Here is a 26,317-nt window from a genome sequence, read left to right as displayed (position 1 = left end):
ATCCCAGGCTGAACACACCCTGTAAGAGATGTTAAGAAAAGTTCACAACCACTTTCTCCCTTCTAAGGGGAGAATTTTGGTACTAATGAAACAGTTTTCTTTGTCTGGTTTGAATGCACAGAAACACTGAAGCCTCTTAAGGTGGTAATCTTCACACCTTGCTTCAAGTGTCTTAAAACTGTATGAGAAGTTGTGTTTACTCAGCGTTCGACTCAGCATAGCTGTCCAAAAGTTACTTACTTAAGTCTTGTTGCTTCTTGTCAATGTGTAACCACAAAAGAGAGGAGGCAAAGTGCCTCCTGCTCTTGAAGACAGAAGCTTTCCTTGAGTAAATCTACATCTCAAAGTAGCTCTTTCCCAGAGCTGCCAGCATCTAGGCATTTTGAGCTTATACAGGCATTATGATGCCAAGGAACACCTTAATTTTTTCACATGAGAAGCACATAGATATTTTTGTGGGTTTTTGGTGATGATTTTGGTCACAATCTATGTTTAGACAGCAAAAGGTCCAGTTAAAATAATGAGAATGCCTTTGCTTTTCCCTGCTTCAGTTCTCATCAAGTCTGGGCAACAGAGCAGACTCCAGAAACCTTTTTCCTAAATCAGTCTCTTGTTGCCCATCCTTGAAGTCCATCAAAATGTGTGACGTGGTGTAATTCCTGAGTCTTATCTGCTGAGTTGTCAGTCTGCTGGCAAGGTTTATTGTTACTGGAACAGAGGGAAAGGGCTGCATGTGAAGGTCTCTGAAAAATCACTGCAGACACTGTTATCTCTGCAAGAGACTCAGGTCTAAACAGAGTGAGCTAACAGTGCTGTCTCCTCTCTTCTGCCTCCTTAACGCTAATTCAAAGTCGGGCTTATGCAGAAGGTTGCTTCTTGGTAGCACGGTCCTCCCGTGCGCGCCAGGGAAGTGGGCACCAGGGCAGCTGCAAGGCAGGGGGGTCTGTCCCGCTAGGAGCTGGCCCTGTGCCCCACAAGTGGTACTGTGCCACAGGCAGGGCCTTGCCAGTGAAACCGCAGCTAAGGAGCGGCCTTACCACTCGCTACCCTCTCCCCAGGATGCACATGCCCAATTCTGTAGCGGTTCCCCTTTGGTACTGATCCCTGTGGCATGATCCTTGCACAAACCTGACCCGCGACTCTTCCCTTCCTCTTACTCCTGGGGGCATGCAGGACTATCCAAGTGCACGGACATTGCCTCTGTTTTGGAATACCTGTTGATCTGAAAGAGAGGAAGGAGCTAGGAGGACGTTCTCTGTCATTGTATAGTTTGAAAAATCAGATAGAAAAATTGTCTGGCTGCAAAGAGCCAAAAGCTAGAGACAGGACTGGAGAACAAGATACTTCAGCTCTGTGACGCTGCTCATTCCAGATGCTTGCAGTCCTGGACCCCTGCTGATCTTCATTTCACTCACAAATGCTCCATGCCTCTCAAAATCTGGCTCCAGATGTACTCCACTAGACATCCAGATCACAAGCGTTGCAAATTAGTGGCCTCTGCAAACATTTTTGGTTTAAAACGTTTATGCTATTTCAATACAACAAACCTATGGAACAGCTCGATCAAAGGCTGCTATTTGTCTGGCTACCTTTAGTAGGGTTCACAAGTCCTTCAGCTCCACCTGCCCTCCCACCCTCCACCCCCAGCTTCAGTAAAAACAGAAAAGGTGATCACGAAATAAACCACTGGGCTGATTTTCAGGATGTGGCATTGCTTTTCCTTCAAAACAGATTTCAGTCCTATGGTTCTCAGCAATGGTGTAACTGAAGCCACCACAACCCAGCTCAGCAGTGCAGACAGTTGCCATCACAGTTGTTTCAGCTCCAGCAGATCTCTCTGAGTTTCTTAAGGTGGCTTTCCTCCTTGGAAAAGATTTCCTTCACAATTGTAACAGCCATATCCTTTCCAGCATCTTGTTCTGTTGGTTTTAAATGAAAGCCGAGATTCTGCAGCCTAAAATGAGAGGGGTTTCTGCCTCAGCAGAGGGGCGCTGAGCAGAGCCTCTGCCCAAGCAGCGCAGACTGCTGCAAGGAGCAGCGCGAGCAGACCAGCCATGCCACGGAGCATTGACGGAGTCTGACTGCGAGTGAAAGGTAGCTAAGGGAAATGCAGGTGAGAAATGGGTGATTTTTTCAGTACCTGGATTTCTCCAGACGAAAGGGATTTCTTTCAGTGAATGGAAGTGTAGAATAAGGAGCGAAGGCCTTGATGGCCATCTGCCACGGAGACAGAGGAGCTCATTTTCATGGAAACAGAGCTCAAATGCAGTTGTCCCAGCCTCTCACCGCTTTCCCATTTCACAGCATCAGCTCCAGAAGACAGCAACTAAAGTCAGGCACCTGCTTACTCTCACACTTCACATGCCCATGTTTAGGTCTTCTAGATCATCCAGAAAGAGATCTAAAAAAACCCCCAGGTGCTTAGACGCAAGTCACCAAGATGAAGCCTGCTGGAAATCCTGCTCCTCCCCAGAGCTCAGCCAGATGTCTCAGGTCTGCCAGCAGGCCTCCTCAGCCACTGACGTCTGCATAAGCTGGAAGACACTCTTCTAGCAAGTTTAGGACCTAATGAGCCTCATCTGGTTCTTCTAAGATACATGCAAAAGGAGGTGCTGCTGCTGCCCCTGCTTTCCCTTGTGCACCAGGAACCAGTGGGCAAAGTTCTCAGAGGGAACTGGGGGAGCAGACGTGCCACCTTCTCTGCAGAAAAAGCAGCTCCTCTTCTCTGCCAGGAGAGACCCTCGACCGGAGAAGCTCACAGGCAGTTTCACGGGAGGAGAGCTGGCACTTTCTTGTTGAAACTTGGCCACACAGCACTCCAGGGTTAGGTAACCATGTGGACCTGTGCACCAGTGGCTCCTGTGGCATCTTCCTCCAAGTAACTACTGGATAAAGTGATGACCTTGCATCCCCACCTTCACCATCACACACAGGACAACCTCGACCACTAGCCAACAGAGCAGCACTCTTCCCCACCCCTTATTTTTGGTGCTTTTACCAAGAGCTCCACGGGGAGCTGAGGTCGGTCCCAACTGGGGATGCCCACGCCTGGAACCCAGGGCAGTTTGCAGGAGACCACCGCCCAGGTTGCCTTCTGCCAAGAAAGGGGGCTTCATGTGCATGGGAAGATGGGAGGTGCCCTGAGCAGAGGAGGTGCCCAGCAGGCTGGTACTTCTTTGGCACAAAGCAACATGTGGCATCCCCTTGCTGCCCACATCTCTCAGTCATTTTGCGCAGCCATAGAGCACCACAACAGCAGCAGCTGCACCAGTGGGTCTGGCCTTAAAAATTATTTACAGGAAAACAAGGTCAGGTGCCTTACCAGATAACTTTAAGATCATGTTGCACTTTTAAAGATGAGGCACATTTGCAGTTTTCATGTATGTACAGTTCCAGTTTGCCTAGCCTCATTTAAAAGACCTGATTAAGCACGAGTAGTTAAATCAGTTAAACTCTTTATGGCGATTCAGCTTATTTCTAGTTACTCTGGCCCAGTTCCCCACTGATTTACACACCACGTTTATAACAAAGACCAAATGTGTACACAGGGCTTTAGCCATTTTAGCCACAGTTTTAGCCATTTTAAAAAGAAAAATTCTGTTTACACCTTTACTTGGGCAGCATTATATAAAGATTAAAAAACCAAGTGTTATTAAACTCCTCCTAGTGACAATAGTTCAGAGTAAATACTCGTGCTGCAGCCTGACACAGACAGACCCCAAGGGATGTCAGCTCCAAATAACACAACAAGAGCCTCACACGCTGGCTGCAGGACCCTGTGCCGTGTCCATGCTCCCCAGCAGCTGCCCCAGCTCAGCCAGGCTCCTGCGCGGCGCCCGGGCAGCCAGACAGCAGCGCCGGCATTCCCACCAAGGGCCTGTGAGTAGCCTCAGTGAGGACTGAAATTGTCCTGAAGAGGAATAGTAAGGAAGGGGTGCTGCGGAGGGACAGTGAGATGATGCAAGCATATGGAACGAAGGAGGAGGAAGACTAGGTGGTGTAGCTGAAGAGTGTGCTCTAAGGAGTGCTACAGAGATGGAATCATCCAGGTGAAAGAGAACTAGAGGGAAGGAATGGAAGGAGGGGAAGGAGGGAAGGAAAAAGAGCATGTGAGCTCCTAGTTCTTGTGAAGGAGCCATCACCAGCAGGTGACAGCAGGTGGGTAGCATAGCCACAGGTGTTCTTCCTCATGGGGATGCAAGACCCATGTCTTTGGAAGACACTTGGACAGGGAAGGGATAAGCACATGTTTCTGTCACTGTAGAGAGCACAAGTTTCTGCTGCTCTACGCTGACAGCAGGCACACCACTGCCTCTGCACCATCTTCCAAGAGCAAAGGCCACGTGGTGCTGGCAGCTCCTGCCCACTCCACCAGCCTGCGCTGACGGTGCTCAGCTCTGGCAGAGACCGGGGCACCCAGTGAGTTATTTACACAGTGCCACAAACCTGTGATGTGCTCAGAGAACACATAGTCCTGACCGCTGCTCGGATGAGTTTGCCTTGCACATTAACCATGTAGTGAAGAGGGAGGCACTCTCAGCAAGGAACGCAGGGTGTTGCTTTGGTTGCTAGTGATTTCATCGCTCTGCATTTAGAAGCAGTGGGCAAGAACTGCCCCCACCTCCAAAGGGTAGCTGGGTGCTTGTGAGCTGCTGCATCTTGTTTCTGTATCTGCTACGACTACATCCAGGGAAGCCCAAGCCGTGCAGGGTACCAGCACCACACTTGCTGCCCTGCAGCAGGAAAGATGCGTAGATTGAGTTGCACTCAGACTTGGCAGAGCAACCAAGTGGGAGAAGCAAGGGATGTAGTTTTCCATGTCTGACTCTCCAGTGTAACAGAGCTTCAGAGTAAGGCCCAGCACAAGTAATGCCACAGAACACCAGTTTAAAGCAAATGTATTTAAGCAAGTAACAATTACCCAAAGTCTTAAAGAACTCATTGGTCTCAATAAAAGCAGAGAACATCCTTTGCTAAAACGGAGCCCTTCCTAATCTCCTCAGAAGTTCCCTGAAGGCCTTATCAGACACATATTGCACATTCAACATCTGCCCCTCCTTTTTCTCTCTTGGGTCTGGCTGGGACCTCCGAGCGAGCTGCCTTTGTTCAGTGGGCATCGCAGGGGGCTGCTCACAGCTTTGCGAACTGAACTAGGTGTCGGCCAATCTCTGAGATGCTGGCACAGCCTGGAAAAAATAGAGAAATGAAATGTGTTGGTGAAAGGGAAAGGTCTGTGGATAAAACTTGGAAGCCCTCTCTGAATCACGGTCTACTCTGGTATGAGCCATGCGGGGATGGGTTGGTGCTTCAACAGCCCTGCTCCTCAATGGCACCTTCAGCCTTGAGGTTAGGCACCAGGCTGCACGCACAACAAGAGTTAGAAACATGAAAATACAAAGGATCCTGATAAGAAGCTGAGCAGGGCACCATCTGGTCCAGCCAGAAGCGAAAGGCAGACAGAAAAGACACAGGGATTGCTGTGTGTTGAGTAGAGGTAGAGATTTGTATTGCTGTTATCATTCAGGCAAATCTGGGTGGAATTTCACAGCTCTGCCAGAAAGGTCCCAACCTACAACTCTTGCCAAGTTCAGTGCCCTTTTGCATGTAAAGAAGTGTGACAGCCTCCTAGAAAAAAAAAAAAACAAACAAAAACTTGTAGGAATCTTTACTAGTTGAAAAAGTAACCCAAAAAACCTATTAAGAAATGCCCAACGGGATTTCAGTTTCACTCTCCTAGTCAGCATTGCTAGTCGTGAACTACTTGAGTTCATGGTTTCATGGAGCATGAAAATCTTTAAACCATGATTTGAAGTGGTATAAGACCCTTTGCTGATGTCTGAATACTTGGGCACTGGATCCACATGTTGTACTTGTTCGCGTGTGAAACCGGACTGCACGGCGCTGTGCAAACTGCTGGTCAGCAAGGGGCAAACACAACAGCTACAGGAGGGAGCTCAGGGGAGAGGTGCAGGGTGAGGAGCAACAGGAAAAGCTTGGAGGAGACACGGATGCAGAGAATTGAACCTGCACCAACAGACTGTATTCTCTAATAGCCAGAAAAAAATTCTGCATCCATTTTTCCCAAACATTTCACGCAACAAAAAAATTGATTGCGTTTCACCCTGGTAAACGTTAAATTAAATACTGAAGAACATATGTTGCAATTCCCAGTGGAACAGAAATTCCAAGTTCTGCTCAGCAGTTTTGTGTCTCTTGAATTGCATCAAAAAGCTGCTTTAACCTACTCCCTCCTTGCAAGCTTCATTGCTATAGGGCCTGAAGTGCCAAGTGGTTTCACAGGATGTAAAGAATCACCTGAAATACAGCAATGAGGACCAGCACAGCTTGCGTGGATTGCCTTTTTGTGACCCATCCATCAGACTTCTGATTTTAGCTGGCTTGCATGCAGAAAGCTCGGTATCACCAATTACAACCAACCTGCAAAACGCTTACCAGCTAAGGCCATCGATAAACGAAACTCATCCTGCAAAATTCTCAAAACATGTTGAAGACCTTCTTCACCCTGCTCCAACAAAGAAAGCAGTCAGGGAAAAAGGAGCACTGGCACAGAGCAACGCTGCAGGATGCTTGCACTGTGAGAGCTGGGACAGTCCCTTACGTCCGTGCCAATTCCAGTCTCTCATACAGATGAATGATTAAAATGATGTGATGGATGTGCTCAGCTCATCACAGATTAGTTCAGATGCTTTTCCTTTTGTGATACATCTGAACAGGGAAAGAAAACAAAGCTGTTTTTCACTTCTGACATTTTCTAGCTGGCTTTTTTCTTAGCTTTCAGTTAACCAATGGGCTTGTTTTAAAATGTCAAGCCTTGTAATGCTGACAGTATTTTATGAAGTAGTAAGAGTTTTATATATGGTACAGCTTTAAAAACTTCAGTTTACTAAGATACCAGGCCGAATCTTTAAAAATAGTACACTCTGTTTCCCTCCAAGCAAGTTACACCAAGAAGCTCAAAAACCAATCAAAAACCAATACATATGATTTTGATCTTACTGTAAAATATTGAAAGATTTTTTTTCTTTTTTCTCTTAAATTTTATTTTTATTTCTCACAATAAAGAAAGCTTTGGGTGCAGACAGTGTCAGTGCTTCTTCCTGCCCTAGTCTAGTCTGTTCTGTTCTATTCTTCTATTGTTCTGTTTTGTTCTCTTCTACCCTATTCTATTCTATCCTACCCTATTCTGTACTTTTCTGTTCTATTCTATTCCTCTGCTCTAGGGTAATGCCACTGAGATACATCTTTAGGAATATTCTGTGGAATATAACAGCAAAGCACAGATGAACTCAGAAAATCCCATCTCCTTTCTATTTACATCAAGGAAAAAATGCAGGCACTCACAGTGAGCCCCCTCTCACATTAGGCGCTTTGTCCTGCTTACTGGCGGCAGAAACAGTGCCGCCAGCTCTTCCAGGTTCTCAGAAGGTTCAGGTGATTTCTCACTGAAAGACTAGCTGCCAGAACCCCCAGCAATCACAGCACTGGGCGAGAGTCCCATTTAAAAGGCAGGAAACGTTTCTAGACCCTAAATATTTCCCTATCCAGTTTCAGTCTCGTGCTGGACCTGTATCTTTCCGCATAAAGCGGGGTGGGGGCAGAATCCAAGAGAAACACCTGGTGGGGTGGCCAGCGCAGCCAGTCAAACCTCCAGTCACATCGACATGGTCATTATGAACACTGACCTGTCCAACTGCTCATGGTTCCATTCCAGGACAGCTTTTTTCCCTTAGTAACCCTGCCAGAAGTCCTAAGAATCCCTTCGCACACTTGAAAATACTGGTGTAGCCATCTGCCCCTGCACCCACATACATACCAAGCAGTATCGCCACAGTGGTTTGTTTAATTCTAATTATGCAAATTAGAAATATCCCAAAACTGATACAGTACTCAAAACGTCTCTGTTAGATTATTTATATTATCAACACAGAATGATAGTGCTTTGACAGACATTTACTTGCTACTGAAAATGTTTACATCTGCTGCGGTTTCATTTTATTTATGTGTTGGAGAGGTGGTATATAGGTATGTGGAAGCACTCACTAATGTATGGAGTGCTCAGAATGGGAATGTAGAAGTCCATTTGACATCTCTGCCCCCAGAAGACCATACTCTAAAAAGAGCTGGGATGTAATTTCAAAAAGCCTTAGAAATTTCTCACTGCAATTTGTCCAAAATACACCAAAAAAACCCATAAAGTACTTTTTCTTCCAGAGAAAAGTTTGAAAGTGCCAGTCCAGAGCCTAAAAAGCAAAAATTTAGCAAAGCAAACAACTGGTATAATTACATTTTGATTTTAAATACGTAAACTTCTGCATCAGAGGCCTGATTCATGACTCTGGACCATAGGAATAGGCTGGCAGTTGGGAAGCAGCGAAGGTGGGACAGAGAGCAGTGGCACACTCCGGCACCCGCGGGACATGGTTCAGCTCAGTCTTGTCCAAAACATTTCAGACATCGGTGGGATGGAGTCCTACATGTATTTCTGAAGAATTCATAACACCACTAGGAAACTGCTGTATCAAACCCACATATTATTTCCCAGTAAGCTAACAGCAAATAAAATTATCAGACTCTGCGGCAAATGAGCCCGCTGCCAATTTTCAAAAGCTCTGATGGTCCCAAGTCCTACAGTATTTTAGCACCAAACAGCAACACCAAGAAATCAGGTCCCACAAAACCATGTTATCAGCTTCAAAATAATATTCGAAATCATAAAATTCAGTGGTATTTTTAAACCATAGAAAATACCTAGTTTTGATTCCGTTTGGGGCGTTTCCAACTTAAAATTCAGCAAAACCAACGAACAAAAAAAAAAATGGCTAAGAATCTTCACTGGTAAAAACTGCCTCTATTGACTTTTAAGTAACAACAGAGTGTTGGAGAGTATGAGAAGTCCACATGCAAACTCAAAGCTTGTTACTCACCTTGTAAGCCAGACCCCACAGAGCCGGTCTGCCAATAAAGACGCATTTTGCCCCCAGTGCCAGCGCTTTTAACACGTCACTTCCTTTCCGTATCCCACCGTCTAAATAAACTTCAGCTCTGCCTTGTACTGCCTCCACAACCTCAACCAGAGCATCAATCTGCAAAGGAGAAGCCGATCTCAGCTTTAGGTCAGCTTTCGATTCCAAGAGACACTCCAAAGAGACAGACAGGGATGCAACGCTTTAACAGCATCTCAAAGTGAAAAGTGACAGCGCATCACGTCTAGCTCAGCACCAAAAGCTGCAGACCAGAGCGCGGCTCCCTGCCTGTTTGCCAGAGTTAATTCCATTTTTCAGTGCTTTGCTTATAGTGATATTCTTTGCTAGCACTTCTGATAAACAGAAAAGTAACATTTTCACTCGGTTTCCGAAAGATTTGGAAAATAAATTTCAGTGGAAATACCTGTTGTTTGTATCTTACTTTCAAGACAGTGGTGAATGAGAGAAATGTTTGTAAAAAAGGCTGACGTCAAACTTCCCCCTGCTACTGTCCAAATTGCCTGAACTTACGTACCAGCCTAATCCTGGTGGCCACCTGTCAAAAGCCTCCATGACCCCCCTGAAGCATCTGTGAAGGATTTCATTTGCTATGTACTACAGTCAAGGTACCATTTACTCTGGGCTCATTCTCCCAGTTCCCTGAGTCCCTCCTGCGGGCGCAGTGCGGAGCCAGGCTGGTGGTGCAGGGCAGCACCGCGAGACACTGGCTCCAGTCCCCGGGGCAGGACACGGCACTAGACCCTTCACAGCAGACCCAAAGGCCTCTTTTCTGCAGTCTCTTACACTCTTTTGCCTTCTTTTTATCTTTTGGAAGTAAAGCAGCTGTAAGTAAGATTACTAAGTAGATTTTTTTCCAACCGGTCATAATCTTTTTCAGAATTTCAGACTGAAAAGTTTCAGGCTAGGAAGAAGAAGCAGAGCTGAACGAAGTACCTGCTGCTTTGTCTGTGTACGTAAAGAAACTTTTAAGGTAGAAGAGCATTTTAATATGGATGCCATTTCCATTATTACATCCTTAGCATTAGCATTTAGATTAATATTTTTTTTTTATTCATTATTGTCAGCCTTGGCATAGAAGTCCCTGGTACCTATTTTTAGTTTTGAGGAAAACAGAGAAAAGAAAGCCCCTAAGACACTGTGCAATACAGCACTGTAAAATCAGAACAAGTGGAAAAACTGACAGGAGCCAAATTAAACCAGTGAAACTCACATATGTCCAAACAATCCAGAATTTCTTTGTACAGATTAAAAACAGGGGATTTTTTCTCCAGATAAGTTATCCTTTTTCTGGCTCATGAAAGTCAATAAATTCCCATTTAGACTTGAGCCGCAAAGACGCAAGCGGACCTCTCACTAAATCGAGCTGCATTGTTTGTGCATGTTCTGGCAGATGTGAACAAGGAGAACACATTCTGCTCTCGTTTGTACATTTTTGGTTCCAGAGTTTCAATTTATTTTTGCTGCAGTGCGCAAAGCCTACGTGTGCACTGCATCAGCTAATGAAGGCGTAGGCAGAAAACTTTCACTGTCTTAGGCCAGTAGTTCCTCTGCAGTAATGTGGGTTCAATGCTGCTTATACAGAACCCTCCCCAGAAGCTAAGAAAATACTCCGGTGGGTAGCCCATGCCAAGGCACGCAGCTCACCAGTTCAAAGCTGAAGTGCATGTGCACACCGCCACAGCCACGCGACGAGTCCACCAGAAGCACGTACACAACAACAAGCACCGCAACACCCAGCTCGGCACAGGCACAATAAATGCTCGTGGGGCGTCTGTTTTCTCACTTACAGTGGCAGGTACTCCATCCAGCTGCCTTCCACCATGGTTGGACACAACAATTGCCTTAACGCCATGCCTCACTGCCAGCTCGGCGTCTTCTTTCGTCAAGATGCCTTTGATGATGATGGGCAGGCGGGTCAGGCTCCGCAGCCAGTAGATATCGTCCCAGGTGACCGAAGGGTCCAGGCTGTTGGGTGGCAGGCCGTACTCAGAGTGGTCATCTCCCTGCAGCGTAGGACAGGAAAAAACCTCATCTGAGCTGCAACAATATGCAGGCCCCTTGAAGTCTTTCCTTGTCCTAGAAATGATTAATTAAACTGGCTAATGGATACGTTCATCAGCTCTGGAAAGCACGTGTCCCTGGAAGAGAACAATTACAATGGGAATGGAACCAGTGTCTTTGAGGCAGCTGGACTGGGATTTTGAAGCCAGAACCCAGGCTGGCAGGAGGTCAAGCCAGGATGCTGCAAAACCAGAGGGGGAGAAGATACGCCCCGGGTACAGCAGATGCCAAGGCAGCAGTTACCCAGTGGGTTTTGTCTCATGTGGTGCACGCCAGGGCAGGGAATGAAAGGACGGGCTCATTTTACAAACCTCAAAAGCTCCTTCCAAGTTCTTTAATTTCATGTGTGGAGGAAGGCGGAAACCATTGCGGACATCGTCGCGTCTTTTGCCCGTGTAGGGCAGATCTGCGGTGAGGACGAGGCCCTGGAAGCCCGAGGCCTCCGCCCGTTGGACCAGCCGCTGGGCAACTGCCCTGTCACGGTGGATGTAGAGCTGGAACCAGTGGAGGCCACCGGGAGCAGCGGCAGAGATCTCCTCCAGCGTGCAGGTGGAGTACGTGCTGGCAATGTAGCAGGTGTTCATTGCTTTGGCCGCTGCCAGAGGAATTGGAAAATAATCAGATGCAGAGTCATTTGAACTGTCCTGCCAGACATTGGGTACAAAATTATGTCCTGTTTGCAGAGACCACCTGAACTCCTGCATTGCATGTATTGAACCAAACACAGCACTGTACCAATTGGCACGTGCGCCCCTGGGATTAAAAATGGCTGTGTTTACCGTGTACTGTTGTTGGATCGTGGTGAGAAAGCAGGAAAGGGAGAGGGAATTTGCCAAGTGGTGCTTTCATTTTACAGCAATTTTTTTAAAGGATATTTATTTTAAATGGATATTATCTTTATGACTGTCCTCGCAGGAACGCACTGTTGAACGTGCTCAGTGTACACAGAAGCACAGACAGGAAAAAAGACTCCAACTTTTGAATTGAGTCAGTCAGTTCTCCAAACCCAGCACAGGATTTGGGAGGATATGTTATCCTTTTCTCTGAGGGAGACACTGTTCTGAACCAGTAGCAAGGAATTTACAGGCTGAGTCCCATCCACCACCTGTATGTCCTATCTACAGCCCCCAGGACTGAGAACTTTGTGTATTCGTGGTGCCAGACACGTGTCCACTGCCTCTGTCTTAGTTTGCAGCAGCCTTCACAGGGTCTTAATAGTGTTATTTTATATATATATATAAAAAATACATCACTTAATAGTGATAGCTGGAGAAATGATGCAATGACCAGGCCCAATGGGTCATCCACAGGCAGGAGTGTCAGAAAGTGGGAAAGGAGTTTTCCCCTTCAAGCCTGAAGATTTTGCTCAGTCACACTTCAGGTCATCCTAAGAGCTTCCTGAGGCTTTTCCGCGAACCCCTTCTGGCTACGTGGCAGCAAAGCAGCAGACTACCTCTGGCTGTGCTTTTCTCTCCGTCAGGCCATGCTAGCTGGTGGAAGCCGGTAGGGGCGATTCCTACAGGAAAGCTGATTTCAGTCCCCAGGAGCGTGGTCCTGATGTCCATCAGGGATACGTCCCGCAGCATACGGGGCCGGAAATGGATTCTGTAAGGCAAGTAAATACCCTTCGGGACAGTAACTGTTCGGTGGCTTTTCTAAGGTTTCATGGAAACCAGGACTTCATTTACCTATTGCAATGCAGGGATCTGAGCCAGTAAAGAAAACAGCATATAGGAAACGATTTCTGGGCTTTCTGTTTGCTTTTAGAGGTCAGTTCAGCCACTTCCACTTTTCATTAACCCCGTACTCCTGCTTACTGGCCATAGTATATAATTTCTGCATTTCCCACCTCTGCTTTTGTTGTCCCTGTGTCCACCCCACAGATTCCTTCTGCTTGCAGCCCAGTCCCAGGTCACTGCCTTCCACCCCACCCTTCATACATCTGCCCTCAGCGCACACTGTCTGCCCCCACTCTCGGCAGCGAGTTCCTCGGATCCCGCCCTACTTACACACAGGCATCCTGCTGTCCACCAAATGCTCCTCACTGCATCTCATTCTATTCTAGTTACTCATCCCCTTTTCTGTTGTACCACACCATACCATACCCTTGTACCCTGAGCATCCCTTACACCTCGTACAATCTGTCATATTCAGGATATATATCAGAGAATAAAGCATATGTCATTCAGGTATGTAAAATTCAAGTGCATTTTGCTTGGGGACCACCTTGAAAGGGCAAGTGTTAGGTATCTTGGCTTGAAAAGGCAGTGTTAGCTACCTTTGCTTGTGAAGTCCAAACACTTGCAAAAACCATAATTTAAAAGCTTCCAGTATAACACCCCTCCTTTCCTCCTCACATTACCTTTTATATGCCAGGATATTTTCATCTCGGGTGCTACAATCATCTGCTCCAGCTGCAAAAAAATCCCAAGCTATCTTGGGTAAATACTTTTTAGCGTAAGCTTCAAAGTCTGACAGACACACCATAGCCATTGCCAAGAGAGGCTCTGGGAACCCTGGGGAAAAAAATAACATGGAGCAGAAATTAGATCCCTGAACTGTCATTCTGTCTTCCAGGGCCTCTAATGTCATTTAATGCAAACCTGGGACCCATCTGTCTTCTAGAGGAGTTGCCGAGAGGTTTTCTCAGTTTATCTTGCTATTCAGCCTCTGCCCTCATACGAGAAAAATGTGCAGATGCAGCCGTAAGAGTAGGAAGAAGCTTGCACCTCTGCGCCTCGCTTCCTCCTGCCTTAAACAGAAGCCCAAAGAGGACATTTTAGGTCCCCTGCTATTTTAAGACACACCAATTGTGCAATTCTGTTGTAAATTCCACCTTAAAACTCGCTGGCTTATTTGTTTTCCTCAAAGATTGTCCCAGAACATGGTTTGCTGAGCAATTAGTTACGGGGCACAGTGACTAGGATCGAGCTCGTGGAATCTGGAAGCAAGTTAATACAGAATCTACATCTAACCTGCTCCAGCATGAACGCATCATAAAAATATGTCCAGACTCTGAGTGCAAGTCACTGTCAAGGCCAGTGCTGGGGAAAAACACAGTATTTTCTACAGATCCTCATTCCTCTTTTCTAACAGCTATCTTCTGGGGTTTGCAGGACGTGCTGGAGCACCGATACATACTAAAAAAGGAGCACAGAGAATTTGGACAAACGATGAGAAAACACTGGCAAAAAGAAAATTCCACAACATGAAACGTGATTCTAAGAACGACCCTCGGTTTTTCAGGGAAGAGAAGTGACGCTGTGCGACCAAAATGTCTAATCAAGCTGACATAAATACTGCCTACCAAATGCCTGCCCTTTCCTGCTTTTGAACTAGCCAGCACCAAAAGCTCTGCAAATTGATGTTTTAGCAAACCGTGCCCCTGTGCGAGGAAACACGTACAAAACACAGACAAAATCAATTTGCTAAATCATTTGCTGCAATTACTTCTGCAGCGCTGATTAAAACAGGCATTTTGCAAAGCATATGAAAGCATGAAGTTTTAAAATAGCTGTGGTTTGGTCTAATTTTTCTAAAAATGCATGGGAAGAAGTAAATATCCTAGTGTTCAGGACCGCAGATTAGCAAGGGTTGCAAGCTTCACCAAAACCAGCCCCGTGGGCCTGACGTGTGCCCCTGGCACAGACAAACACCCAGGTTACATACACGGAGCCAACCTGTCTCACTGCAGACAGGGACGTGTCTCACTGACAGAGGTGCCTCTGCATAGACTTGAAAATTAAGACTCATCATTCTCTGCTAGGAAAGGGCCCAAGATGAGGGACTCATTGGGAGGTAACGAAGAAATGTGACTGATTTCATCAGGTCTGGCTCCTCTGACAGGCACCAGGTGATACCAGTACCCCGAGTCCTCTCCATATGCCTCAGGCACCAAGTGCTGGTAGCACAAGTCTTGATCTATCACACATCACGATACACCGTAACCCACGTATCACGACTTCTGCTTTTCCAGCCATTAGAAAGGCCAAAGCCAGCAAGCACAAAAAGATAAACCCAAGTCCTCTCATGGCAGAATAAATGGGAATTTTAAATAACCCAGCCCAGTCCTCACCACCTCCCAGTTCAGATCTCAGCTCAGACTTACCTGTTTGGGGGCGAGACCTTTCCCTTGAGCCCACAGCACGTAGAGGAGGGCTTTTCTGCTTGTCACTGAGCAGCTGCTGGGTTTTCAGGGGTCAATAAGCAACCACCAGAGATTAAAGCTCAATCCTGCAGCAAACTTTGTACTGTTTATACAACACTAACTCTGTTTTGCTATCAAGTGATTAAAAGCTGCTTCCAAAAATGTGCATCCCCTTGTCAGCAGCACGGCTGCTTGGGGCACGGTGCTGGCGCTGTGCTCTCCGGCTGTGGCTGAAGGGTGCATGTCCGTTTAGGGAAGCAAAAGTATTTTGGGGGGTTTGATGCAATCTCTAACTGTTGGTAAATTGCTGCTGAATAAGCTACAAATCCCATCAAAATGACGATTTGCGACATAAGTTCTTACAGCTCACAGCTATGGAGCCTTGAATCATTACCACCAGGTGTGGAAAAGACCTTTTTTGCTTCCTAGCGTATACAAGCAAGTCAAGTGCCCTTTGCCTTCTGCCATTTTTAAAGGGCTGTGAGTGCTCTCATGATCCAGTTGCTCTCCCACCGTGCTGGCAGATTCCCTCCTTGGGCTCCCCAGAGGACCACTGATCACGTCCCTTCCTTGTGCCTGGAGCTGGTGAGACTTCTCTGTGCTTCCCCCCCATCTCCCCTGCTAAATATTACGAGCTGGGACTGAGGTGCCAACAGATTTATGATATTGACTAAAATTTGCAAGATATGAAAATTAAACACTGGGTAGGTTTATTTGTCTTTTGATTTTTTATCCTTTATGGTTCATGTTTTCAGTTTTTCCATGCAAGCATGAGAGCTTGAAACTTTGATTTTTACTAACTGCAAATTGAGATATTTTCCCCATAAACATACAATACCAGGTGCAGAGGGTGAGGCAGAAACTTGTGAAAACGTTCCCAAAGTTTTGCCAGTATTGTTGCCCTCCCAGCCCCAGCAGCCCAGCTGGGGCAGTGAGTGAGCCAAGGGAAAAGAGCTGGAAGCTCAACAGAGCTGCAGCCTCGGGACCAGGTGTCCAAGAGGCTGGGCTGATCCAGGGCTGGAGATCTGATGCTCCTGGCAGCAGAAGGCCCAGGGCACTGACAGCAGCTGGCCAGCTGCAGGGAACACCAACGCTTTGGTTAGATGTATTCACCTGACCCTGCCCAGACTCTGGAGGCAAGCTCATCTGTACTATCGGCTACTGAAACAGGGGAACCTGCTCCAGCAGCTGGACTAGATGATCTCCAGAGGTCCCTTCCAACCCTGACCGGTCTGTGATTCTATGAAACTTTTTTAAATTCAGCCTTCAGAGCCTGTTATCCACCAAGAGCACTGTGAAGCTGGCTGCTGGCATCCAGCTACGGATGCAGGGCTCGTGGACGAGATGAGGCGGGCACGCTGGGATAGAGGGCCAGCGGGCAAACTGGTCCTCCGTCCTGCCCAGGGCAAGCCAGGCAGCAGGCGGCCTTCAGGTCACTTCCGAAGAGAAGAGCAAAGTGTCTTCATCTGCACGCAGGGGAGCGCATCCCCGGGAAGGGAAGCCCTGCGCTCGCTCTCCCTCCGCTAGATGTCAGCTGCGGGTCACGTACCGGCCCGTGCGGGGAGCCACCGCCAGCCGGAGCAGCCCCGATGGCCCGCCGGGCACCGCGGCCTCTACAACTGGTGTGCTCACATCACCAGAGTGCCTGCTAATACGTTTGGAAATCTTCATTCCCCATGGTTTATTCTTAACATTTTCTGGTGCGCAGCACAGCAATAAATGTAGCTACATCTGGTCTGGCCTGATCTTCATTTCAAGTTCTGTGGGGTCCTCGGGCATATTTCTCATCATGCTGATCTCACTGCTCCCCTACTTTAGGAATGCACATCGCAGCCAACTCCCCAAACCATAAAGTTCACGATTTAGGGGTTATCATGATTTCACATGAATTAAAAATGGTCTATGACTACTGTATTTCAGATCAGGAGAGAGGAAACATCTCTACTTTGGTGCTGTGGGGTTTAAGAGACTGTACTTCACATGAAGATAAATTCTCTTCCTTCAGCAGTGAGTGGGCTCAATTCAACATATCAATGACTTCTTGTCCCATAAGTAGTATTTTCTCTGATACTAGTAATACTTCTGATTCAGTTATAAAGCTCTAAGGAAATCAAGATTTGCCACAGAGGTGATTTCTTTCATCAGAGCCCCTGCTATATACTGGGAAAAAGCAGAGAAGTTTTAAAGTTCTGGATCCCTTTCACTGGAGTACAGCAATAGACTTAAAAAGACTCTAAAAACTCTTCTGGAAGCCTTGCTGGCTTCTTTGGAGAAGCGAAGAAAAAAACATCAGAAATACTCACGCTGCTGACCCAGCCGTGCAGGTAAAGTGTCAGGCAGTCAACAGCCAAAGCTGGATTTTTGCACAGATCTGCATAGCTGTGGTTTTACAGTTGCTTACTTTTCAGTACTGACATAGTCAAAGGCTCATGAGTCCAAACACAAAGATCTTGTGTAAATCTGTGCTCCAGTTCCTATTACAATCACAATGCTCATTACTCCAGTGGGTTATATTTGTTTGCTTTTCACAGATGGCAAATTGCCGTGGGTCAAGCTGTCATCTGTCTCACTCATGTATCCACTAGTGGTGGGTTCAGTCTGGGACTTTACAGCAGTTCAGTGAAGAATCTGGTGAACTCTAAGCAATGTAAATAACTCCGATCACATAACAGTTTGCATACAGTTACTGCTTTTTCCTTATCAGATGTCTTTCTTGGGCATAAGCCTCATGTTTGTAAGGAAAACACTTTTTCCTTGCATGTCAGTCATGCAAGAAAGTTCTCCCAAAATTCAGTATTTAGATAGCCATCCCTCTATTATAGGTGGAGATGGCAACAAATCTTATATTTAACATTGCCTAACACTTGTTATTATAAGATCCAGTTTTCAGTTGCTTTTAATTTTGTCATATTTTAATCATTCTAGTCTGAAATTTTCCATCCTTGGTCTGTGTTGGGCTGAATTTTTTTGGGAACATTTCACTGAAAGCCGGTCAGCAACTTCCAAGAATGAGGTTAGTGAAAAATACGGTGGTTGGCCCACGCTGAAAATGTCTTACAGCGGTTCCACTGCAGTTTGGTGCTTCATGCAGGGCCTTGAAATTAGCGGGGGCTGATCCCTGGGGGCATCAGCCTGTACTCGCTGGCCAGATGAAAATCCAGCCAGCTCTGACCTAGCTGTAAATCACTGCGCTCCACTTACACATACTCAGCAGAGCTTGTCTGAAATCCAGATGTTTGCTTTGCTGAAGACTTGCCTAGTGCCGAGCATGCTTCTGCCCGCGGCCAAAGGAGCTCAGAAAGCCCCAAAGATGAGCAAAGGGCTGGCTGCCCCCCGTGCCACTTGTGCTTGGATCCAGCCTGAAACAGCACTGGAGGGGAGAAGGAAGAGAAAAAATAGTGGCTTAAAGCCACAGGACAGAACCCAGGGACAGGCAGGGTGGGATGCGCAGGGGCAACAGGGTCAGAGACAGAGCAGGGGGGAGTAAATCAGGACAGGGGGAGGATGACAGGACTTCAGGTAGGTAGAAGAACCAAGAGAAGGGGACAAGTCTGAGGAAGAGGCAGAAGGGGACAGCCTGTGACATGCTGGCCAGAATGAGTTCTAGGAGACTACCAAATATTTGGCTGTTCTTTCTGTAACCATCTCTGTCTCCAAAGCCCAGAAGAGAGCTCCATTTGTTCTTGGCATTACTCTGTGGAACAGCAAATACTACAGAGCCCGTTGGGAAAACAGGTCTCATCTACCCCCAGCGTTAGATTCTCAAAAAGGAAAAGTGTTTCCCACTAGGTGATGCCTCCTCCAGCTCATGTGGCAGGGCTCTGTGCTGTGTCTGGATGTCTGACCATATAAAGTCTCACATCTCCCGTATACTGTCATATGTGGCACAACGTCACTTTTGAGCTTTTCTGCCCAGCTCACCTAACGGCCAATGTGTCACCCAACTATGAGTCTCCCCAAGAGGCAGCTGCACCTCACCTTGCCATCCGAACCAGAGTTAGAGAAAGGGTTTGAAGCCACCAGCTGTGACGAGCGTGCACCAGGAGAGCACCGAGCACAGATCTGCTGAGCCCGGGACAATGGGGCACAGGGAAATTGCAGGATGCCAAAGCAGAGTGGGTCTGCAAAGAAACACCGAGGCTGGTAACCCACCGCCGTTACCTGCTGGTAGCGCTGGGTGGGCACAGCCCCTGCCCCCTCAGTGAGCATTCGGAGCTGTTCCTGGGGTTACTGCCGAGCCCTAACCTCTGTGCTCTGCACTCTCAGCTGCAAAATAGAGATCCCACTGTCACCACACACAGCACCGCCTCGGGACCATTCTTTCTTGGCTGGGTTCCGCAAGAGGCTACTGGACTTGGACTGCCTGAAACAGGGCAATTCAAAGTCATGGACATGCTGGGAAAACCATGCCTTTTTGGGTCCTATCCCAGCTGCCTCAGGCTGCCGCTACGGTCCTGGATGTGACATCTCTTCTTTTTCCTCTGGAGAGTTTAGGTCAGAAAAGCAATGATCTTTTTTCCTTGCAAGGTGCAGCAATCCCTTCTGCCCTCTCACAAGGTGAAGGGAATCAAGCACAGCAGACTTTCCAAATCACAGGCTGGATTTCCAACTTCATCCCAATCCAAGCCATGGCAGGACCTTTTGGCTGACAACTCCTTTGGCACTGTCCCACACCACATCCATCTTAGTTTCCCTGGACATGGCAGCTTGTAGGTGGAGCACAACGTATCCTGCCATCCATCAGTCTGAATCTTCCTACATCTCCAGATGTAACTCAGTAACCTGGATTTTTGTGGTATCTTTTCTTTCATCTCATTCCTACCCTTTTTCTCCCTTGCTCCTTTCCCTCCCCACCCCACCAAAAAAATTAAATAAAAAAACACCCAGGAGAAAGCAGGAGCATGCTCCTGGGTCCTACTGTGGAAGTCTGTTCCCTTGCATCTCTTCAAGCAAGGAAGGTCTGGAGTGCTTTGTGGCACTAAAGAGAGATGAAGCAGTCTTCTCACCAGGTTACCCCTCTTCATAAAGATGCTGGAACTGCAGACTGACACCAGAAACACTGGAATCAAGCCAGTAGGTTGGGAGGAAAGTTCACATCAGGCTTTGATGTAGGAGATGCACTCGCTGTCACGTGAGGAGTCATGGGCTGCAGGTAGCAAGGAGAGAGTGCACCAGCAGGGTCATAGACTGAGCACACAACCATTAAAAAAAATATTCAGAGAGCAGTTCCAGAGCCATTTAAATATTGCTTGGAAGAGCTGAAGAAGGGAGCACAATATTCTCAGTGTGAAAACATACAGCACTGCTCATCTCAGGCACGTATCTAAGACTACTGTCAAGCAAATAACTGCACAAGTAAGCACAGGCTGAAGTACATATGCAAAATAGGAGTAAGGGTATGAAGAGAGCAAGAAACGAGTTAGGGAAGAAGGGCTGAATCTGCTGTTTCCCGGAACACCCTTTGGTTCTCACTAGCTGCTACTGAAGCTGCCTCCAAAGACACTGTGCTCACACAAGGTGGAGCAGCAGAGATGCTCAGGCACCACTCAGCTTTGAGTTTCCCCCCTTGATTTTCGTGGGCAGCTGTTCCTCTTAAAGCCAGGGAGTCAGAGGCAGCTAGGTACAACATTAACCAAAATACACCCTTATGTAGGTTTATTTTGTCCATCCCCTTACCTGGGCTTCTCTGCTGGTTAGGCTCACGTAGTGCATTCTTTCTCTTCCTGCTTTGCCTTGTTTTTCAAGTACCACGGTGCTGACAGTGAAAGAGGTAGCTCACTCAAACCCACAGAGCACAATAAAAAGAGAAGCAAAGTGTACCTGGGACCTGCAGCCATCTGAGATGAAGGGCACACCAGGCTTGATGTCCCACTTCCATTTTACAAGGTGAGCAAAGCCACCACAGCTGGGAGTTGCCAGGAGAGTGCTGCTGCTGTCTGACCACCACCTGGGAATGGGCCAGGACCAGGGCTCCACCTGCCATTGCACAGCTGTCACAGGAGAGCAGGAAAGCAGGGCTGAGAGAAGCCACTTAGTCCACCCCTCTTCACAAAATCAGAATCAGCTATACCTGTGCCCATCTCCACTCCTCCAAAGAAAACCACTTTCACTGATTTACTACCCTCAACACAAGGAAGGCTTACCAATATTTCACCTGGATCTCCCTTTCCCTAATTAAGCCATTACCCACCTGCAGTGGGCACAGAACAAGATTCAATCCTGTTCTCTTTATGTCCATCTTTAAAACATGTAAAGAACATTGCCAGGCCACCACCCCCCGTTGTCTCTTTTGTAAATCAGACTATGCAAACTCCTTCAGCCTTTCATCATGAGCCATGTTTTGTAGCCTTCTGGTCATCCCCAAATCTGACTCCCCAGCTGTTCCACATCCACCCTTAATTACAGCACCAGAAACTGCTCATCATCCTCCAGCTGAGCCCTCTCCTGCCCTTATCTGGGACAGAGCAGAGAGAACATGATAATGCTCCTGTTTATTCAGCTGTGATGGTAGAAGAGTATTTTTGTGTTCATTACTCAGCAGTACATTCCTTACTCATTTCTTTAGATGTGCTGTTCCATCCCGAGATAAAGGAGCCAAATGCTTTTGTTCATCTCTTTCAGACAAAGAGGTGCTCTCATCCCTTTTCCAACTAGGATAAGGGTCAGGATAAGGCTAACAAGTCTCAAACCCCAGAGATCAGCCACCTTGCTAAGACTACCAATTTTCACAAAAAATATTGAGAATAGATGCCATAAGATGACTCCATCCCAATACACGACAGAGACACCCAAACACACCCAGGATGTCTCCTCAGAAACAGACAGAGAAGACCTGATATACGTCATATAAAGGAGGCCTCTGAACAGCAGCATCAAGAACAGTCTTGATCGTGATTCACATCAACCTGGAGATTTTGTGGTGATGGAAGGGCAGAAAATAAAGGAGATTTTCATTACTCAGTCCAAATGAGAACATGGACTCAAAACAGAGGGGCTCCTTTTAGCCTTGAGACTCAATTAGTAGTTAAGCAAAGCCCAGGACTCCGGAATCCCAGAACTGATGCCATCAGGAAAGGAAAACTGTACTGGTGCCTTGGAAGCTGGCTTATTTATTGTGGTTCACAATAATAAACAATTATTCTGTGGCAGCTTTCCACGGAGAGATTTCTCTGTCTCGCAGCAGCATTGCATGCACTTTCCAGCTTGGGCACACTCCCCCCTGCAGTGCTGCTCTCTAGCTCATGCCCAGCTGATAATTGATAGCTAAAGGCAGAAGATGTTTTCCTAATAAAAATTGCATCCTAGTTTTTCCAGACTATTTCTCCAGTTTCTCAAGGTCAGCTAAAGTAATTTCACACCCTCCCAATTCACTGTGATATGGGAATATTATGAGTGTTCTCTAGTCCGTCATCCATTCCATTAATCAAAAAGTTAGCAATAGAGATATCAACATATACTTCCAGGCTAACAGTGACCTAGCAAGAACTACTCTCCAAATATGCTTTTCAACCAATGTTGCATTCATCTGCTAAAAGTTATCCACAGCAAATATTTCCTTCTCTTGCTTCTGAGAGGCCCATAGGAGACAATGTTCAAAGCGTTACTGAAGTTCAGCAACACCTTTCTGCTGTTCTTCCCTATCCACAAGTCCCATCACAAAAGAATATTATATTAGCTTGGCATGATTTGTTCTTGATAAATCCATACCAGTTGCCACTCACCTTGTAGTTAACTTTTGGAGGCTCAACAATTGCTCCCCATGCCCCCTCATTACTGAAAAAAAAATACTGAGGCATTTATCTCTGTATGCCCCGATTCCTCAGGGGTAACAGCTAGTAGTTCTGGCTTTGCTTCAGACAATCCTCCCAGTATCCTAGCAGGAATTTGATCAAGTCCAACTGATTTGAAAACATCCCAAATATCTAACTCTTCCATGCTATTGCCTGGTCTTGCAGCAAATTGAAAACATTCTCAGACATTCTTAGCAAGAGGAAGGCCATAGACAGTCATTTTGAAATTAAAATATTCCCCAACAGGCTGGAAAACCCAGGTATTTGGGTGCTGAAAAGCCCAGACTCAGCATGAGCACGCTTATGAGAAAAAAAAATAAGAAAGTTCTGAATCCTGAAAGAAAGCACTATCTAGAAGATGCAGATAATCCAGCAGGGCAAGAGAAAAAACACACGAGGTTTTCTACAAGGTACCAATAAAAGCTCCAAAGCAGTGGTACGTTCACTTCTACACAATGTTTGACATCTAACAAGTAGGTTGAGGAACCAGAATGTCTGCTCCAAGCCACCAGACACTGACATCCAGGCACCCTGGGGGAAGGCAGGCGGTCCATGGGCCACACCACCCAGGACACACCGCAGAGATAAACTATGCCAGAGCCGGAGCAGCGCTTCGCCTTACTGAAAGCTCAGCATCGGGTCACATTTCCAAGCTCACCAACTCAACAAGTGACAAAGTCTGTACAGGTTGAAATTCCAGGCCTAAATAAGACTACTGTAATTATGAAATATAATGTTACTGATGTGGGATAGCAAAATGCCTTGGATTCCATAAGCTGAAAAAATCAGAGAGGCAGGAAAAACAGTAAGTAATGGGAGAGGTCAACTGCCCTCCTGTAGGTTGACAAATGTCATGCCAGGACATGAAAGAGATGACATCTTTGGGCTCTGTCAGCAATTATGCCATGGAGCAGCTGGTTAGAGAGCCCACAGGAGCAAAGGCAGCCCTGGTCTTTGTGGCTCTAGCCCTTCCAGTGGAAGCTCCGCTCTGCAACAGTGACCACAGAGGACTCGGCTTCACCAGCTCTACATGAGCACCACAGGCCAAATATGCCACTGCCATTGTCCTCAGCATCAAGAAAAGCTATGCAGAACTGGGGAAGCTTGTTAAAAAGAAGCTAGAAAGGTCAGCAAAGAGAAATCCTAACAAGCGGCGTGGAAACTTCTGAAGAACACCAGACTGGAAGCATAACACCGCTGCGTATGACCTATTGAGAAAGGCTGGAGAATGGATTAAAGGAGGCCAGCACACATAAACAGCCAAGCAAGCAAGTTTATTAGCAGTAAGAAGGCATTTTTCAAAAAGATGCCTATTGTATCCAAACCAATAAAATGAAATGAATAGCATAGTCAAGCAGATTAAAAGCAAAATCCTAATTAGGAAGGCTAAAAAAGAGTTTGAGGAGAACTAGCTAAAGAAAGTACTAGTTTTAACTAGTACTTCCTCAAAAATGTCAGAGGCGGAAAAAAAACTGTGAGAGACTCTGCTCGGCCAGCTAGTGACATGGCAAAACTTGGAGACAGTGTAGCCACTGCACATTGCTGGTCACTGGGAAGACCTGGGGGAAGTTTTCACATGGGGGAAAATGTAGAGGACATGCCTGAAATTAAGGTGATTGTGGATGAGATTGTTTGAAACAGACAAAGTGAGAAAGAAAAAATTGCTGGAGCCAGATGGTACCCAGCAGAAATCAAGGATGAAAACACCAAGTGGCCAGTGACCACTTGTCATGTGCAACCTCCCACGTGAAACCTCCTTGGGACCTGAAGAGTGGAAGGTGGTATGTATGGAGTCAATCTTTGAAGCATTTCCTGGGAGGCATCCAGGGAAGCACAGGTCTTATGCTTCATATTGTTTTTTAAGCCTAGAAAGGTGAGCAGCTCAGCTCCAGAGGACCAGGGTACGCATGTGTGAGCAGGCAAAGTCTGCTTTTGATGAATCGTTAGCACACAGTAGAGAATTCATTGATATGTGATTAAATAGAACATACTTCAGGAAAATGCAAAATTACATGTGTAAAGAGAAGTCCTGTCTGAGAAGCTTCCTTGGACATTTCTGAAATGATCAGCAGCAGGCAGGTAAAGATGGCCCCATAGACAGAATCTGCCTTCAAAAGTTGCTTGCTAGGGGCTGCAAAGTACACTAAGCAGCCAAAGTATAAGAAGGAAAATCCTGAAAAAGATTTAGTTGAAGTAAAGGAAATAGAATGTAGGAGCAAACATTTTCAGACCAGACGGATGTCACCAGAATTGTTGCACAAGGGTCTGTGCTGGGGCCTATGTTCAACTCACACATGACCTGATGGCACAACAATATTCAAGCTCACAAGGACAAAGGCAGGCTGTGAAGGATGGTGGAGGGATTTTGGACAGCTGAGTAATGAATGAATAAATTGGTGGGCAAAATTTAGTGCAGATAAGTAAAAAGCAACATACACAAGGAAAAATTGCCATTTCTTATATGAACTGATGACCTCATGCTGACCATTACCACTAAGCGTTGAAATATGAGGGTACAATTCCATGAGGATACTAGCTCAGTGCTCAGGGGCAAGTAAAAAGCAAATCAGAAGTTAGGAGTCACTAAGGAGACAGCAGACAACAAAACAGTGAGTAACAACATGCCCGTGTATAAGGCCATAGTTAGCCCCAAACTTGAACCTGCATGCAATTCTATTGCTACCAGGTATCACGGAACTGGAAAACATTCCCAGAACAGCTACAAGGATGAACAAATGCATAGGATGACTTCTGTAGGAGAAATGACTCAGTAGACTAGAACTTTTCTGTCTGGAAAAGAACTGGCATAAGAGAGTTCTGCAAAAGCTTGAATGAAATTGTGATGATGCATAACAATAGACTGTCTACTCCAGCTCAAGAACTAGGGACAACAAAATGAAGCAATCAGGTTAAAAAAACCAACAAACAAAAGTGAGTTTTCAAACAAGTAATAAAACTTGAGTACTTCATCTAAAGATGTTTTTGATGTGAAAAACCTACAAGGATTTGAGAGAAGGACAAATGTTTGGAAGTACACTACATCAAAGAGATATTTGAGAAAAAACCATCAGGAAATCTCTGGAACTAAGTCTGTTTGGCAGTTAGGAGTGTCATTAATGCCTCACCTGTTCTTACCCTTCTAACACCTGCTGTGGTCATTGTTGCACAGAAGCTACCAGGCTATGAGTATCAAAGCCAGGAGAGCGGTTCTCATACCTCTTTTGCACATAGAATCATTTAGGTTGGAAAGTGTTACATCACTATCAAAACTAGCCACGTGTAACAAGGCTTTTACCCTTCCACCCCAGGTTAAC

General features: G+C 46.4%; 1 protein-coding gene across 3 annotated transcripts; it reads right to left on the bottom strand.

Moving 5' to 3' along the window:
• Positions 1-4,882: 4,882 nt before the first annotated feature.
• HAO2 (hydroxyacid oxidase 2) lies at positions 4,883-15,281 on the bottom strand. 3 transcript variants are annotated; one of them, XM_013297920.3, is made up of 8 exons: positions 15,175-15,281; positions 13,429-13,582; positions 12,520-12,671; positions 11,378-11,661; positions 10,793-11,008; positions 8,946-9,104; positions 6,454-6,523; positions 4,883-5,186 (listed from the first exon to the last, which is right to left on the bottom strand). In XM_013297920.3, exons 2-8 carry the CDS (start codon positions 13,557-13,559, stop codon positions 5,131-5,133), a joined length of 1,068 nt encoding a protein of 355 aa, XP_013153374.1. In that variant the 5' UTR covers positions 13,560-13,582; positions 15,175-15,281; the 3' UTR covers positions 4,883-5,130. The 3 variants fall into 3 exon arrangements, with proteins under 3 accessions (XP_013153374.1, XP_027640144.1, XP_027640145.1); XM_027784343.2 differs by lacking the exon at positions 6,454-6,523; XM_027784344.2 differs by lacking the exons at positions 4,883-5,186; positions 6,454-6,523 and adding an exon at positions 6,550-6,726.
• Positions 15,282-26,317: the final 11,036 nt, after the last annotated feature.

Source organism: Falco peregrinus, chromosome 6, assembly GCF_023634155.1.
Source record: "Falco peregrinus isolate bFalPer1 chromosome 6, bFalPer1.pri, whole genome shotgun sequence".
Taxonomy (NCBI): domain Eukaryota; kingdom Metazoa; phylum Chordata; class Aves; order Falconiformes; family Falconidae; genus Falco; species Falco peregrinus.
Note: the sequence above shows the minus strand (reverse complement) of the source record. Positions and strands in the feature narration are given on the sequence as shown.

Coding starts and splice junctions, on each gene's coding strand:
- HAO2 (XM_013297920.3), bottom strand. CDS start 13,559: ATGGCTATGGTGTGTCTGTCAGACTTTGAAGCTTACGCTAAAAAGTAT. Junction 12,672..13,428: donor AATATCCTGGCATATAAAAG/GTAATGTGAGGA, acceptor CTTGCCTTACAG/AATCCATTTCCGGCCCCGTA. Junction 5,187..6,453: donor TTTATCGATGGCCTTAGCTG/GTAAGCGTTTTG, acceptor TATTTTTTCCAG/GCTGTGCCAGCATCTCAGAG.